Here is a 13,897-nt window from a genome sequence, read left to right as displayed (position 1 = left end):
GTAAACCTCCTCTGCACTCCCTCCAAGGCCAAAATATCTTTGCGCAGGTGCGGCGCCCAAAAATGCACACAGTACTCCAGTTGCGGACTCACCAATGCCCTATACAGCTGCAGCAAGACCTCCCTACTTTTATATTCAATCCCCCTCGCTATGAAGGCCAGCATCCCATTCGCCTTCCTGACCACCTGCTGCACCTGCAAGCTGGGTTTTTGCGACTCATGCACAAGGACCCTGAGGTCCCTCTGCACCGTCACCTGCTGCAGTTTTTCATCCCGTAAGTAATAGTCCTTCCTACCATTCTTCCTACCAAAGTGGACCACCTCACACTTGCCAACATTAAATTCCATTTGCCATTTCCTGGCCCATTTGCCCAGCCTATCTAGATCCTTCTGCAGACTCTCCACACCCTCCGCACAATTTGCCGTTCCCCCAATCTTGGTGTCATCAGCAAATTTCGACACTCTACACTCGGTTCCCTCCTCCAGATCATCTATATAAATGGTAAAAAGCTGAGGCCCCAGCACTGACCCCTGGGGCACTCCACTAGTCACCATCCGCCAATCCGAATAGCACCCGTTGACCCCCACTCTCTGCCTCCTATTTGACAACCAATCCTCTATCCACGCTAACACCCTACCCCCAACTCCATGTCCCTCGACCTTCTGCAATAACCTCTTGTGAGGCACTTTGTCAAACGCCTTCTGAAAATCCAGAAAGACCACATCCACCGGCTCTCCTCTATCCACCGCCCTAGACACATCCTCATAGAACTCCAGTAAATTTGTCAGACACGACTTCCCTTTAATGAAACCGTGCTGCGTCTGCTCTATCAAGCAATTCCCTTCAAGATGCCTCGCAATTTCCTCCTTAATGACAGATTCTAACATTTTACCTACCACAGACGTTAAACTAACCGGCCTATAATTCCCCACCTTTTGCCTGGCACCCTTCTTAAACAACGGCGTAACATTAGCCGCTTTCCAATCATCCGGCACTTCCCCGGAATCCAGCGACGTTTGGAAAATAACCACCAAGGCATCCACTATCACCTCCGCCATTTCTTTCAGAACCCTCGGATGCATTCCATCCGGTCCTGGGGACTTGTCCACAATCAGCCCCTCCAGTCTGTCGAGCACCGCCTTTCTAGTAACAGTAATGTCATTAAGACCCTCCAGTCCTACCACCTTTCCATCGCTAACACCCAGCAAATTATTCACGTCCTCCTCCGTGAAGACAGAAACAAAAAAGTTATTCAATACCTTAGCCATATCCCCATCCCCTACCACTAGGTCTTCTTCCTTAGGTACAGAAACCAAAACTGTATGTTGTACATCAGATGTAGCTTCACAGAAGCTAATATGCTGCAGTAAGACTACCTTAATCTTATTTTCCAACCTCCAAGCAATATAGGCCAACATAAATATTTGGTGCCCTAATTGTTTACTGCACCTGCATGTTAACTTTCTGATTTGAGTACAAGGACATCCAAATTTCTTTGAACATTGACACTTATTAATCTCTCTCCTTTAAAAAAAAAGCTTTTCTACTCTTCTGTCCATAGCATGTATTATCATATTTCCTCACAATATGTGCACCTGCCACCTCTTTGCCCAATCATTTAACTGGTCTCGCTTCCTAGTTTCCCACCTAGCTTTGTAGGTTATAAAACCAGTGGGACAATTATAAAGATCAGTAAATGGAGAATGGTTTAAAATAAAACCTCATTAGAGCTTAATCAGATGTTTGGATGCAGTCCAGAATTCTTCAGCAAGAATGGGGTTTTAATTTTTTTTTAAATATTTTGTCATTTACTCAAAGAGCCAACTGAAAACGAGGTGATTAATGATTAATACCCCAAATGCTAAGGATGGAGGAATTTCCTAAAATGTAGTTAACGATCATGAAGGGCACAAATGATCAAAAGCGCAAACACAACTTTTCAAGGTAATTTTTTTTTAGTTTATTTATTAGTGTCACAAGTAGGCTTACATTAACACTGCAATGACGTTACTGTGAAAATCCCCTAGTCTCCACATACTGGTGCCTGTTCGGGTCCACTGAGGGAGAATTTAGCATGGCCAAAGCACCTAACCAGCATGCCTTTTGGACTGTGGGAGGAAACCCAGAGCACCTGGAGGAAAACCACACAGACACGGTGAGAACGTGCAGACTCCGCTCAGATAGTGACCCAAGCCAGGTATTGAACCCAGGTCCCTAGTGCTATTAGGCAACTGTGCTAACCACTGTACCACCGTACGAATTTACCACTGCAATACTGAGAGGTGGAGAATATCATGATTGATTTTTTGAAGGGATAACCCTTTAAAGTATTTTACAAGTAGAGACACCAATGATTGGCTATGGTGGTGGTTGTGCTTAGAAAAATAATTAACCTGATGCATGAGAATATAAACTGCACAGAATACTTACACGGTGTGGAAATATGTTTGAATTTTTCAGGTGGAAATTCACCAATGTTTGGTAACGGAATGTTGTAAGCAGTTACCAAGTATGTGGTGCTTGGATCAGCAGGATATCCAACATGATGAAAATGCCACTTAGAAAAGAAAAAAAATGTTTAAGGCAACAAGCTGTAACTCTTCAGGAACGTTTACAGTATTTTTAATATCCGTACAATCCAATAAAATTCTAAAAGACAGTGCATCCCCTCATGCTGACTGAAGAAATTGTTTTCAAAATAGAAAAACATTAGGATCCTTTAGAATACACGTCAGGTACCAACAATCATTGAAAAATAATTTTCAGAATTTCCTACAGTAACTATGTTGTTGAGCTGTTATGATTCGTGTCTCACACTTGTATAGTCAAGTTCAAAACAATGGAATTAACGTAGTAGAAATTTGCATCTAATGACTTCCTGTCTAAGCACACATTAGGTTATCCTTGGTGTAATATATATTCAATTTGTCAGAATGTCGTTACAACTTACTGCTTGATTTTGAGGATTTCGCTCCTTTTTGAATGATGCATTGTAATTGCATCGAAAGCAGATTCTTCGCCGATGTTGAATGCATATCATAGTTGCTTTAAGCTCTTGAATACTTCCTGGAAAAATAAATCACTTTTAGAAGGCATGAGGAACATAATAGTTTGCAGAAATGTGGCACCTTGCTGTGGTAAAATACATATTAAATAGGAGCAGCAGCAGGCCATTCAGCCCTTCAAACCTCCTCTCCCATTCAATAAAATTAGGACTGATCTTAAGAAATAGCTCAAAATCATCCAAATATTGCTGCCAGCATCAATTGTCTAAAAACTGAATGAATCTTTAAGTGAATAGAATTTTACCAACATGTACACATTCTTACTTTAAAACTGATTGTTTTATTCTTTTCAACTATTATTACTCCCTATCAGTCTATCTCACGTTATTACAAATCTATTAGGGAAATCCAGAAGTATATACACAATGAATGAAAGGTTCCCCGTACTGTATTTGTTGCCTACTTTTCTTTTTAAGTTGTTGAATTGTTTAGTTGCAATTCCTTTTTTTAAAATCATTCAAGCATTTTTAAGAGTTTCTGATCATGAAAGGCAATTCTGAAATAAACTTGACAAATTAATCATACCTAATTATTCAAATCTTTTATATATTCAATACTTGTATATATTGGATGAATGTAGATCAATGGAAGAAAACCAGCATGGATTTGTTGAGGGCAAGTTATGTTTAACTAACTTGATTGAGTTTTTGATGAGGTAGCAGAGAGAATTGACAAGAACAATGCAACTGATGTTTTGTACACAGACTTCTGAGAAAAGCGCGATAAATTTCCACAGGGAGGATTTGTCGACCAAGTTAAAGCCCCACGTTATAAAAGGGACATCGACAGCATGGAAGTTAAATTAACTATTGACGGGCCACATAAGAGTAGCAGTGAACGGTAGGTTTTCAGACCGGAGGAAAGTATGTAGTAGGAGTTCCAGGGCTCGGTACTAGGGCCACTACTTTCTTGATCTATATTAATGACCTAGAGTTGGGTGTACAAGACATGGTCTCAAATATGCAAAGTCACAAAACTTGAAAGTATTATGAGCTGTAACAAGGATAGTGATTGACTTCAAGAGGACATAGCCAAGCTGATGGAATAGAAAGACAAATGTAATGCAGAGGAGTGTAATCTGTTACATTTTGGTAGGGAGAATGAAAGAGGCAATGCAAAATAAAGAATATAGTTCCAAAGGTGCTGCAGGAACAGAGGGACCTGGAGATTCAAGTGCACAAATCATTAAAAGGTAGCAGGGCAGATTAAGAAAGCTGTTATAAGGCATGGCAATCCTATATTTTATAAACATAGGCATTCCACCACAAAAACAAGGCAGTTGATGAAATGTTGGTTTGGTCTCAACAGGAGCATTGTGTCCAATTCTACTTAGGAGGGATGTGAAGGCATTAGAGATGACGCAGAAAAGTTTTATCAGAATGCTGCCAGGAATGAAAGATTAGCCAGCTACATGCTTAGATCATAGAAACTGGAGCTGTTTTCCTCAGAGAGGAGAAAGTTGGAAGGAGATTGGACAGTGGGATGAAGGTGTCGAGACAGTAGATAGAAAAGGATTGAAAACCTGAGGACACTGAATAAAGATGAATGACAAAAGAAGCAACAGTAACATAAAAAAAAACTTATTTTGTACAGCGTGTGATTAGGATCTGTAGTGCACTGCATGAGAGAGTAAGGTGAAGACATACTGTGTTGTAGCTTTCAGGAGGGAATTAATTGAATAATTATCCACAGTGAAAAATTATGCAGGGGTGCAAGTTCAAGGAGGACAGAAACCCCCCATGGAGCAGAAGGGCAAAGGCTCACTTGATCTTGATTTTCAGTACAAAAAGGCAGGCGAGTGGGACTAGCTGAGATACTAGTAGAAAGCTAATATCAACATGGGCTGAATGGCCTCACTGTGCTATTGAGGAGCGGAAGCTAATCAAGGCCAGATTCTTCTATTTATCATGCAACTTCATGGGAGAATTATCAATAATTCTGCAAAGCCCAAAAATACAAAATGCACAATATATTTTGTATCATGTACATCATTTTTGAAAAAATAAAATCTTACCATCTGGACTGATAGTCCAGCTGATATTAAGCACTGGAATCTGTTTTTTTTCGGACAGTTGTAGCTGAACTTCCAAATTTAAAACATCTGAAGGGGTCTTTTCATGTGGTTTCATCCATTCTGGTGGAGGTTTAGTAACTAATAATAAAGGATTATATTTCAGATTTTCACATGTAATTATACACACTACACAATCACATTCAAACTAACATAATTCACAAGCATGATATTTGAAAATGTATTCAATAAATGTAATTTATAATGAAAATTAACCAATTATGTATTGATGGACACTGAAGGATAGGTTTCCAATCCATGTCTGTCTATTACGCCTGCTGTTTTGTTGCAGTCAGTATGAGAGCTTTCCTTTAATTTTGCTATGCTACCTGGAAATCTGGAATCCAGGGCTTGAAAAATTACAACAGAATCGCCTCAGTTCACATCAACAATAACTTATTAGTAAATGGGTGTCAGCAAGCCCACACACATATGCAACACGGTAGTGCGGTGGTTAGCACTGCTCTTCACAGTGCCAGAGACCCGGGTTCAATTCCTGGCTTGGGTCACTGTCTATGTGGAGTTTGCACATTCTCCCCATGTCTATGTGGGTTTCTTCCAGATGCTCCAGTTTCCTCCCACATTCTGAAAGATGTGCCGATTAGGTGCATTGATCTAATGGCACCAGTCAGTGGAGACTATGGGAATTTCACAGTAACTTCATTGCGGTGTTAATGTAGACATTACTTGTGATTAATAAATAAATAAGCTTTTTAGAATGCTGCTCTGGGAGGAAGCATTTGAAGCTGAAAGCGCTGAATAAACACACAGGGAAACGGAAGTGATGAGATTTATTAAACAGACAGAAATTGCATGAAATTTTAAAGTTGCCTACTGAAGAAGGTACTCTATTCTAACAAAAATCTGTCAGATAAGCCTGGTTGAATTTAGTGAACACAGTAAAAAGTCTGACAACACCAGGTTTTAGTCCAACCTATTTATTTGATAATATAATATAATATTATCAATTAGAATTGTTTACGCCAGTCCAACGCCGGCATACCCACATCATGAATTTAGTGAATACAGTTACTCAGGAAAATTTGAGATTCAATTCCTTATCCTCCTCAAATACTAACTTGCTCAACTCTGTTACTCATATCCATTCTGAGCTGAGCTTGTGGTGTTCTCGTGGGGAAGAGGGAAATTGGGGGCGGGGGATTTGGCAGGAGATGGGGAAGATGGTGGTGGGCGAAGGTAACTGTTTCTACTGGTGCCAGAGAAAGTGGAACAGAGATCAAGGGGTCTCAATGGGAACAAAAATTAGGGGGGCAGATTTTGAACAGTAGTGCAATTAGACTGTTGGGAGATTGGAATATTATTTAAAAAGGAAGTGGGTTAAATGACAAAAAAGGGGTAAATAAAAGGATCTGTGAGGAAATGGCATTACAGGACAGAGTCCCTATACCCCATGGGCCCTCAGGGCTGAATGGCCTCCTGTCTAGTGATTTCTATGATTTGACGAAAACTTCCCTTTACTGCCTCCAAGCCCAAGAGTCATTGAGGAATGTTGATGCTGAGCCGAGTTTAGGATGATAATGTCTGGTAGGAAGTGTCCCAAACAGAAAAACCTGCTGCCTTTGTGCCTTCTTTCCATTTGGTGGGGGTTGGTCTGTGTCAAGTAGTTTTTATGAAGGAAAGCCGAGTACAAATTGGATTTAACTGAGGTTCTCCATTCAGAACTGTTACCTCTAAACAAAACCCAAATGGTGAGGAGAAAAGGAGAGAGATTAGGCTTGTTTAAAGCAGCGTTGACTGCGGAGCCAGACCACATCTAATGCAGTGCAAGGGAATTCTAGTTATAGTTACAAGGTGAATATGAGTGAGTTATAGGATTACTAATAAATACAGGTAAGGTACAAGATTGTCACACCTATTATTTTATCAGTGGGTTATTGTATTACTGATGGTTGTGAGAGGAATCTTAGTGTTACCAGTAACACTCAGTAATCAGTGCAATTTTGGGGAGTTACTGTTGAAAACAAAGTTACTGCCAATTCTGGTAAACTCCCTGTGAAACCTTACCCAATCTCACCAGTGATAGAGAGAGAGAGAGAGAGAGATAGAGAAGGATCCAAACTGAAGGAATAGGAGGGGAACAGCAGAGAACCAAGATTGTTTAACTAGAATGACCTTTGTTTAGAGCTTGACCTTGTGGAATTTGCATCTCAATTTTATGGAACCACAGAATCCCTACAGTGCAGGAGGCCATTCAGCCCATTAAGTCTGCGCCATCCTTTTATACAGTAAAAAGTCTGACAACACCAGGTTTTAGTCTAACCAATTTATTTGATAATAGACTCACAAGCTTTTGGGTTAGTCCCTAGGTCAGGTGAATGGAGAGTTCTGGTCTGAGGCCAGAACTCTCTATTCACCTGACGAAGGGACTAACCCCGAAAGCTTGTGAGTCTATTATCAAATAAATCGGTTGGACTAAAACCTGGTGTTGTCAGACTTTTTACTGTGTTTACGCCAGTCCAACGCCGGCATACCCCCATCCTTTTATGCCTTCACAGCCAGTGGACAAGATTCCACATCAAGTGTCAACTTGCAATATTGATCTTTGTTTTTCTAAAGCAATATCGCAAGCTTTTAGACTATGCATCTTAAAGTTGTTTCCGTATATTAAAAAGCAATAATAAATATATTTTATAGTACCTTTATAGGGTAATAAAACATCCCAAGGTACTTCACAAGTGTGCTATAGAAGACAGCTTAAAAATTATAACATTGAAAACAAAATTTCTTCAAACTCCTGAATTGGAAATAACAATTGGAGATTCTGGGAGGTGTCAGATGAGGAGATACTTGGACAGATAACAAAAAAGCTAATCAAAGAAGTTGTTTTTAAGGAGCACCTTGATCGATGAAAGCGAGGTAGGGAGCTGGTGAGGTACAAAGAACAGTACAGCACAGGAAACGGGCCCTTCGGCCCTCCAAGCCTGTGCCATGCATTGGTCCAATTAGACCATTTGTTTGTATCTCTCCATTCCCAGGCTGCTCATGTGCCCAGCAGGTAATTCTTAAACGATGCTAGTGTGTCTGCCTCCACCACCGTACTTGGCAGCGCATTCCAGGCCCCCACCACCCTCTGCGTAAAAAACATCCCTCTGATATCAGAGTTATACCTCGCCCCTCTCACCTTGAGCCTGTGACCTCTTGTGATCATCACCTCCGACCTGGGAAAAAGCTTCCCACTATTCACCCTATCTATACCCTTCATAATTTTGCACACCAAGGTTTCAGGTTGGGGATAGAAATCCAAAGGTTAAGGCCTTGGTGGCTGTAAACATTGCCCCAGTGGTACAGTGATTAAAATCAGGGATGCTCAGGAGACCAATTAGAGGAGTACAAATATCACGAAAGATTGCAATATTTACATATATAGGCTGGTCCTCTACTACCTCGCCCACTACGAAATCAGAGCAGGCGAGGGTCTGACAACTGAAATCTCCATTGACCTCGGGCGGAAATTTCTGGTCTTTCCCGAGCAAGACCATAAAATCCCGCCCTTTATGTGTAAATGTAGAACATTAATAATGAACTAGGAAAATACACACTTACATTGTTTGCTTTCACAGGTTATCTGTCAGTAGAAAAAGAATTGTTTATTTCAAAAGAGGTGAATGGAAACAGAATACATAATCAAATCAATATTTATATGCTATATGGTATGCAAGAATGTACCTGCAGCAAGAAGTTTCCATGTTCTATTCAAAATATATGAACATTTTGAATTAATGAATGGGTGTATCATTAATTTTACTTGATAAAGGTTTAATTTAAATGTAAAATGTCAGTTTATGGGATTGGCTACCACAGTGCTTAAACATGACACTCAAATTGTAAGACTAACTTTGTTGCTACTTATGAAAAAAAAGATAACTTTTGAATTCAATATGTTTGTACAATAATGCTAAATAAACAATTCCATCAATGTTTGTCATCAGTTCAAAATTATAATTAAAAATTATAAGTAAACATTTATAAATTAAAAATTAAGAACTTGGGAGTCAATGGCCTACTGGTATTATTGCTGGACTATTAATCCAGAAACTCAACTAATGTTCTGGGGACTGGCGTTTGAATCCTGCCAAGTTAGGTGGTGGAATTTAAATTCAATTAAAAAAATCTGGAATTAACAATCCACTGATGACCATGAATCCATTGTTGATTGTTGGAAAAACTATTCTGGTTCACTAATGTCCTTTAGGGAAGGAAATCTACCTTCCTTAGCTGGTCTGGCCTACATTTGACCCCAGAGCCACAGCAATGGGGTTGACTCTCAACTGCCTTCCAAGGGCAACTAGGAATGGGTAATAAACGCTAACCAGCTAGTGAAGCCCATGTCCTACAAATTAACTTTTAAAAGAGTGACAACCAACATTACCCATGAAATTCTTGGACCAAATCTTCTAAGGGAGTGGCAATCACCATCAAGTGTTGGGATCAGGGGTGAGATTTGAGTGGTTAAGTGGTCGAGAGGAGAAGTTGGCAGCAGCTGGAGGGATTGGGTGGTCAGTCAGAAGCTGGGGTAGTTGGGTGCCAGGGAGGGTTTGGGAGGTAGGGTGCTCAGGGGTTAGTTGCAGGGGACTAGTTGGAGGGAGAAGTTGTCTGGTTGGGTAACAGGTGCTTAAGAGATGGGGGAGTTGGGATGCGGTGGCACAACATAACATAAGAACATAAGAAATAGGAGCAAGAGTAGGCCATCTGGCCCTTCGAGCCTGCCCTGCCATTCAATAAGATCATGGCTGATCTGTCGTGGCTCAGTTCCACATTCCCGCCCTCTCCCCATAACCCCTAATCCCCTCTCTTATCAAAAACCCATCAACCCGCTTCTTAAAAATATTTAGCGAGGTAGCTTCCACCACTTCAACGGGCAGAGAATTCCAGAGATTCACCACCCTTTGAGTGAAGAAGTTCTTCCTCAACGGCACACCAAAAGCTCAGCAGCTGGTTTCTCCTCCCCCTATACCTTGCTGGCGAAAATCATGGCACACCTTTTTTGCTCTTAGAGCCCAAGACTGCGACTCACAGCTTACCCAAAACAAAAGCGTGATTCTCTCCCGCCACCTCACTCATTTGGAACTTAGAATTTTTTTTTGTGCAAGATTGTACCTTATGGCTTCAGTCCTCCAAATATTTGGACAACAGTTTTACTGATAAAATGTTGACAAAGGGTCTGACAACTTAGAGACTGGAGATGTGGAGAGCTGGAGTTTCATCAACGTACAGGTGGAAACTAACACTGTTTCCACTTGAAGGGAGGAAGTCAGTATTAGGTCACTAATAATGGGAGAACCAGAGATAACTCCAGGTCATATTTAGTTTCTTCTTAAATTACCATACTAAGTCATGAAGGAAATAAATGATTCACACCTTTCTTAAAACAGGAAGAAGTGATTTAACATGGAAAGGTGGTAGGACTGGAGGGTCTTAATGACATTACTGTTACTAGAGAGGTGGTGCTCGACAGACTGGAGGGGCTGATTGTGGACAAGTCGCCAGGACCGGATGGAATGCATCCGAGGGTTCTGAAAGAAATGGCGGAGGTGATAGTGGATGCCTTGGTGGTTATTTTCCAGACGTTGCTGGATTCCGGGGAAGTGCCGGAAGATTGGAAAACAGCTAATGTTACGCCGTTGTTTAAGAAGGGTGCCAGGCAAAAGGCGGGGAATTATAGGCCGGTTAGTTTAACGTCTGTGGTAGGTAAAATGTTAGAATCTGTCATTAGGGAGGAAATTGCGAGGCATCTTGAAGGGAATTGCTTGATAGGGCAGACGCAACACGGTTTCATTAAAGGGAAGTCGTGTCTGACAAATTTACTGGAGTTCTATGAGGATGTGTCTAGGGCAGTGGATAGAGGAGAGCCGGTGGATGTGGTCTTTCTTGATTTTCAGAAGGCGTTTGACAAGGTACCTCACAGGAGGTTATTGCAGAAGGTCAGGGGACATGGAGTTGGGGGTAGGGTGTTAGCGTGGATAGAGGATTGGTTGTCAAATAGGAGACAGACAGTGGGGGTCAACGGGTGCTATTCGGATTGGCGGTTGGTGACTAGTGGGGTGCCCCAGGAAGTCGGTGCTGGGGCCTCAGCTATTTACCATTTATATAGGTGATCTGGAGGAGGGAACCGAGTGTAGGGTGTCGCAATTTGCTGATGACACCAAGATTGGGGGAAAGGCAAATTGTGCGGAGGGTGTGGAGAGTCTGCAGAAGGATCTAGATAGGCTGGGCAAATGGGCCAGGAAATGGCAAATGGAATTTAATGTTGGCAAGTGTGAGGTGGTCCACTTTGGTAGGAAGAATGGTAGGAAGGACTATTACTTACGGGGCAAAAAACTGCAGCAGGCGACGGTGCAGAGGGACCTTGGGGTCCTTGTGCATGAGTCGCAAAAACCCAGCTTGCAGGTGCAGCAGGTGGTCAGGAAGGCGAATGGGATGCTGGCCTTCATAGCGAGGGGGATTGAATATAAAAGTAGGGAGGTCTTGCTGCAGCTGTATAGGGCATTGATGAGGCCGCAGCTGGAGTACTGTGTGCAGTTTTGGGCGCCGCACCTGCGCAAGGATATTTTGGCCTTGGAGGGAGTGCAGAGGAGGTTTACCAGGCTGAAACCGGAGTTGAGGGGGTTGAGCTATGAGGAGAGGCTGAATAAACTAGGCTTGTACTCGTTAGAGTTTAGAAGAATGAGGGGAGATCTCATTGAGACGTATAAGATGATGAATGGGATGGATAGGATAGAGGTGGAAAGACTCTTCCTGCTCAAAAAAGACAGTAGGACTAGGGGGCACAGCCTCAAGATAAAGGGGAGGCGGTTTAGAACGGAGTTGAGGAGGAACTTCTTCACTCAAAGGGTGGTGAATCTCTGGAATTCTCTGCCTGTTGAAGTGGTGGAGGCTGCCTCGCTAAATATTTTTAAGACGCGGGTTGATGGGTTCTTGATAAGAGAGGGGATTAAGGGTTATGGGGAGAGGGCGGGAAAGTGGAACTGAGCCACGACAGATCAGCCATGATCTTATTGAATGGCGGGGCAGGCTCGAAGGGCTAGTTGGCCTACTCCTGCTCCTATTTCTTATGTTCTTATGTAACATGAAAACAACTTAAATTCCACAGAACAACAAAGGTCTTAAAGTTGTCCCTTGTCTTTGATTTATCAAATTTATGGAAGGCATCGATAACTTATTTTAAATATTGATGTTGAAATTATTGTAAAATCCTTTATAAAGTCACAAGAAACGCAAACGTGGAGATATCAATAAACTTAAAAGTTTCATAATTTGATAGATTTCGCGCTTACTAACACGGGGATTTTTTTGTTATAATAACTTTGATATAAATCTGCATATTATTTTGAAAAATCTGAAGTAAATATGAATTCATTCGCAAACAAGTATCATTTTCTTACCGTTACCGAACCAGTTACCACACCGAGAACAGCAAGCAGGAGCAATGATGCTGTGCTTGGTTTGATCGCTAGTGGGTGCATTTTTCTTGCGGGCTTTCTCTTCTCACTCACTCCTGAACACCTCTGCATTTGTGTGAAGCTGTAAAAAGGGCCTTTTTATAAGTATTTGATTAGACATGCAAACGTCACTTTTATTGATGACTAATCGGCGACAGAAGTGTGAGGGGGAAGTGGTTGATTTCGTGGAATCTTTCGTTCTGGAACAGTGACAGATGACTATTAGTTTGAGCATTTATTGGTTTAGTAACTTTGAGATAAAATTTGAAAAAAAATTAGCTCTCGCTCAAGAGCGGGAGTAATAACTTTCCCTATCCTCTGTGTACTAGGGCAATTCTCCCGCAAGCTCTTGCAAAGTAACAGGGCAGATTTTCAGCCTTTTTCCGTCTAGACCCCTCCCACCCACTCCATGTACCCTCCAGCTGTGAGGGACGTTTTGCATCTGCATTGCCTCTCTCTGGCGGTCAGGGGCTCAGAAGTGGGGGAAGTTCCAACCACCCTTCTAGACGTGCGGATGGCTCTGCAGATGCAGTGGGCTAGAATTGCAAGCACACACACACCTGAGTGAACTGGTCGAGAAAGGACGGCATGGGCAGCACTCTTCCGAGCAAGGGAAGGGAATAGCGATATAAGAGCCAGCCTGTTAAAAATAAACTTAAAAAAGGACATTTCACAGAATCATCCCACTCGTGCAGACGGAGAACTGTGCAAAGGCATTGATTGGAGTAGTCCCCTTGACTAGTTGCACTTGTTGTCTATCAAAAAAAATCTCAAGACAGAAACAACACCAAAGGTCAGCAACATTACTGGAGCAGTCACTTTGTAAGGCAGAAATTCACAGAACCTCTGGTAAGAGAATAGGTGAATATATTTTATTTTGATTTATTATTGTCACATGTATTAACATACAGTGAAAAATATTGTTTCTTAAGTGCTATAGAGACAAAGCATACTGTTCATAGAGAAGGAAACGAGAAAGTGCAGAATGCAGTGTTACAGTCATAGCTAAGGTGGAGAGAAAAATCAACTTAATACAAGGTTAGTCCATTTAAAAGTCTGCTGGCAGCTCAGAAGAAGCTGTTTTTGAGTCGGTTAGTATGTGAACTCAGACTTTGGTATCTTTTTCCTGACGGAAGAAGGTGGAAGTGATAATGTCTGGAGTGCACGTGGTCCTTAATAATGCTGGCTGCTTTTCCAAGGCAGAAGGAAGTGTAGACAGAGTCAATGGGTGGGAGGCTGGTTTGCATGATGGATTGGGCTACATTCAGGACCTTTTGTAGTTTCTTGCAGTCTTGGACAGA

The 13,897-nt window shown here is 41.7% G+C and overlaps 1 protein-coding gene across 1 annotated transcript in view; it reads right to left on the bottom strand.

The window, feature by feature from the left end:
• Positions 1–12,765, bottom strand: part of il17rb (interleukin 17 receptor B) — a 32,437-nt gene extending 19,672 nt beyond the window's left edge. The window contains 5 exon segments of the mRNA XM_080186297.1: positions 2,431–2,557; positions 2,951–3,066; positions 5,080–5,217; positions 8,701–8,722; positions 12,540–12,765. Of these exon segments, the coding sequence (XP_080042423.1) occupies positions 2,431–2,557; positions 2,951–3,066; positions 5,080–5,217; positions 8,701–8,722; positions 12,540–12,668 (532 nt within the window). The 5' untranslated portion in view covers positions 12,669–12,765.
• Positions 12,766–13,897: the final 1,132 nt, after the last annotated feature.

This window comes from Carcharhinus amblyrhynchos, chromosome 3 (assembly GCF_965287045.1).
Source record: "Carcharhinus amblyrhynchos chromosome 3, sCarAmb.v2.hapA, whole genome shotgun sequence".
Taxonomy (NCBI): Eukaryota; Metazoa; Chordata; class Chondrichthyes; order Carcharhiniformes; family Carcharhinidae; genus Carcharhinus; species Carcharhinus amblyrhynchos.
The sequence above is the reverse complement of the archived record's forward strand: the minus strand, read 5'-3'. Positions and strand labels throughout refer to the sequence as shown.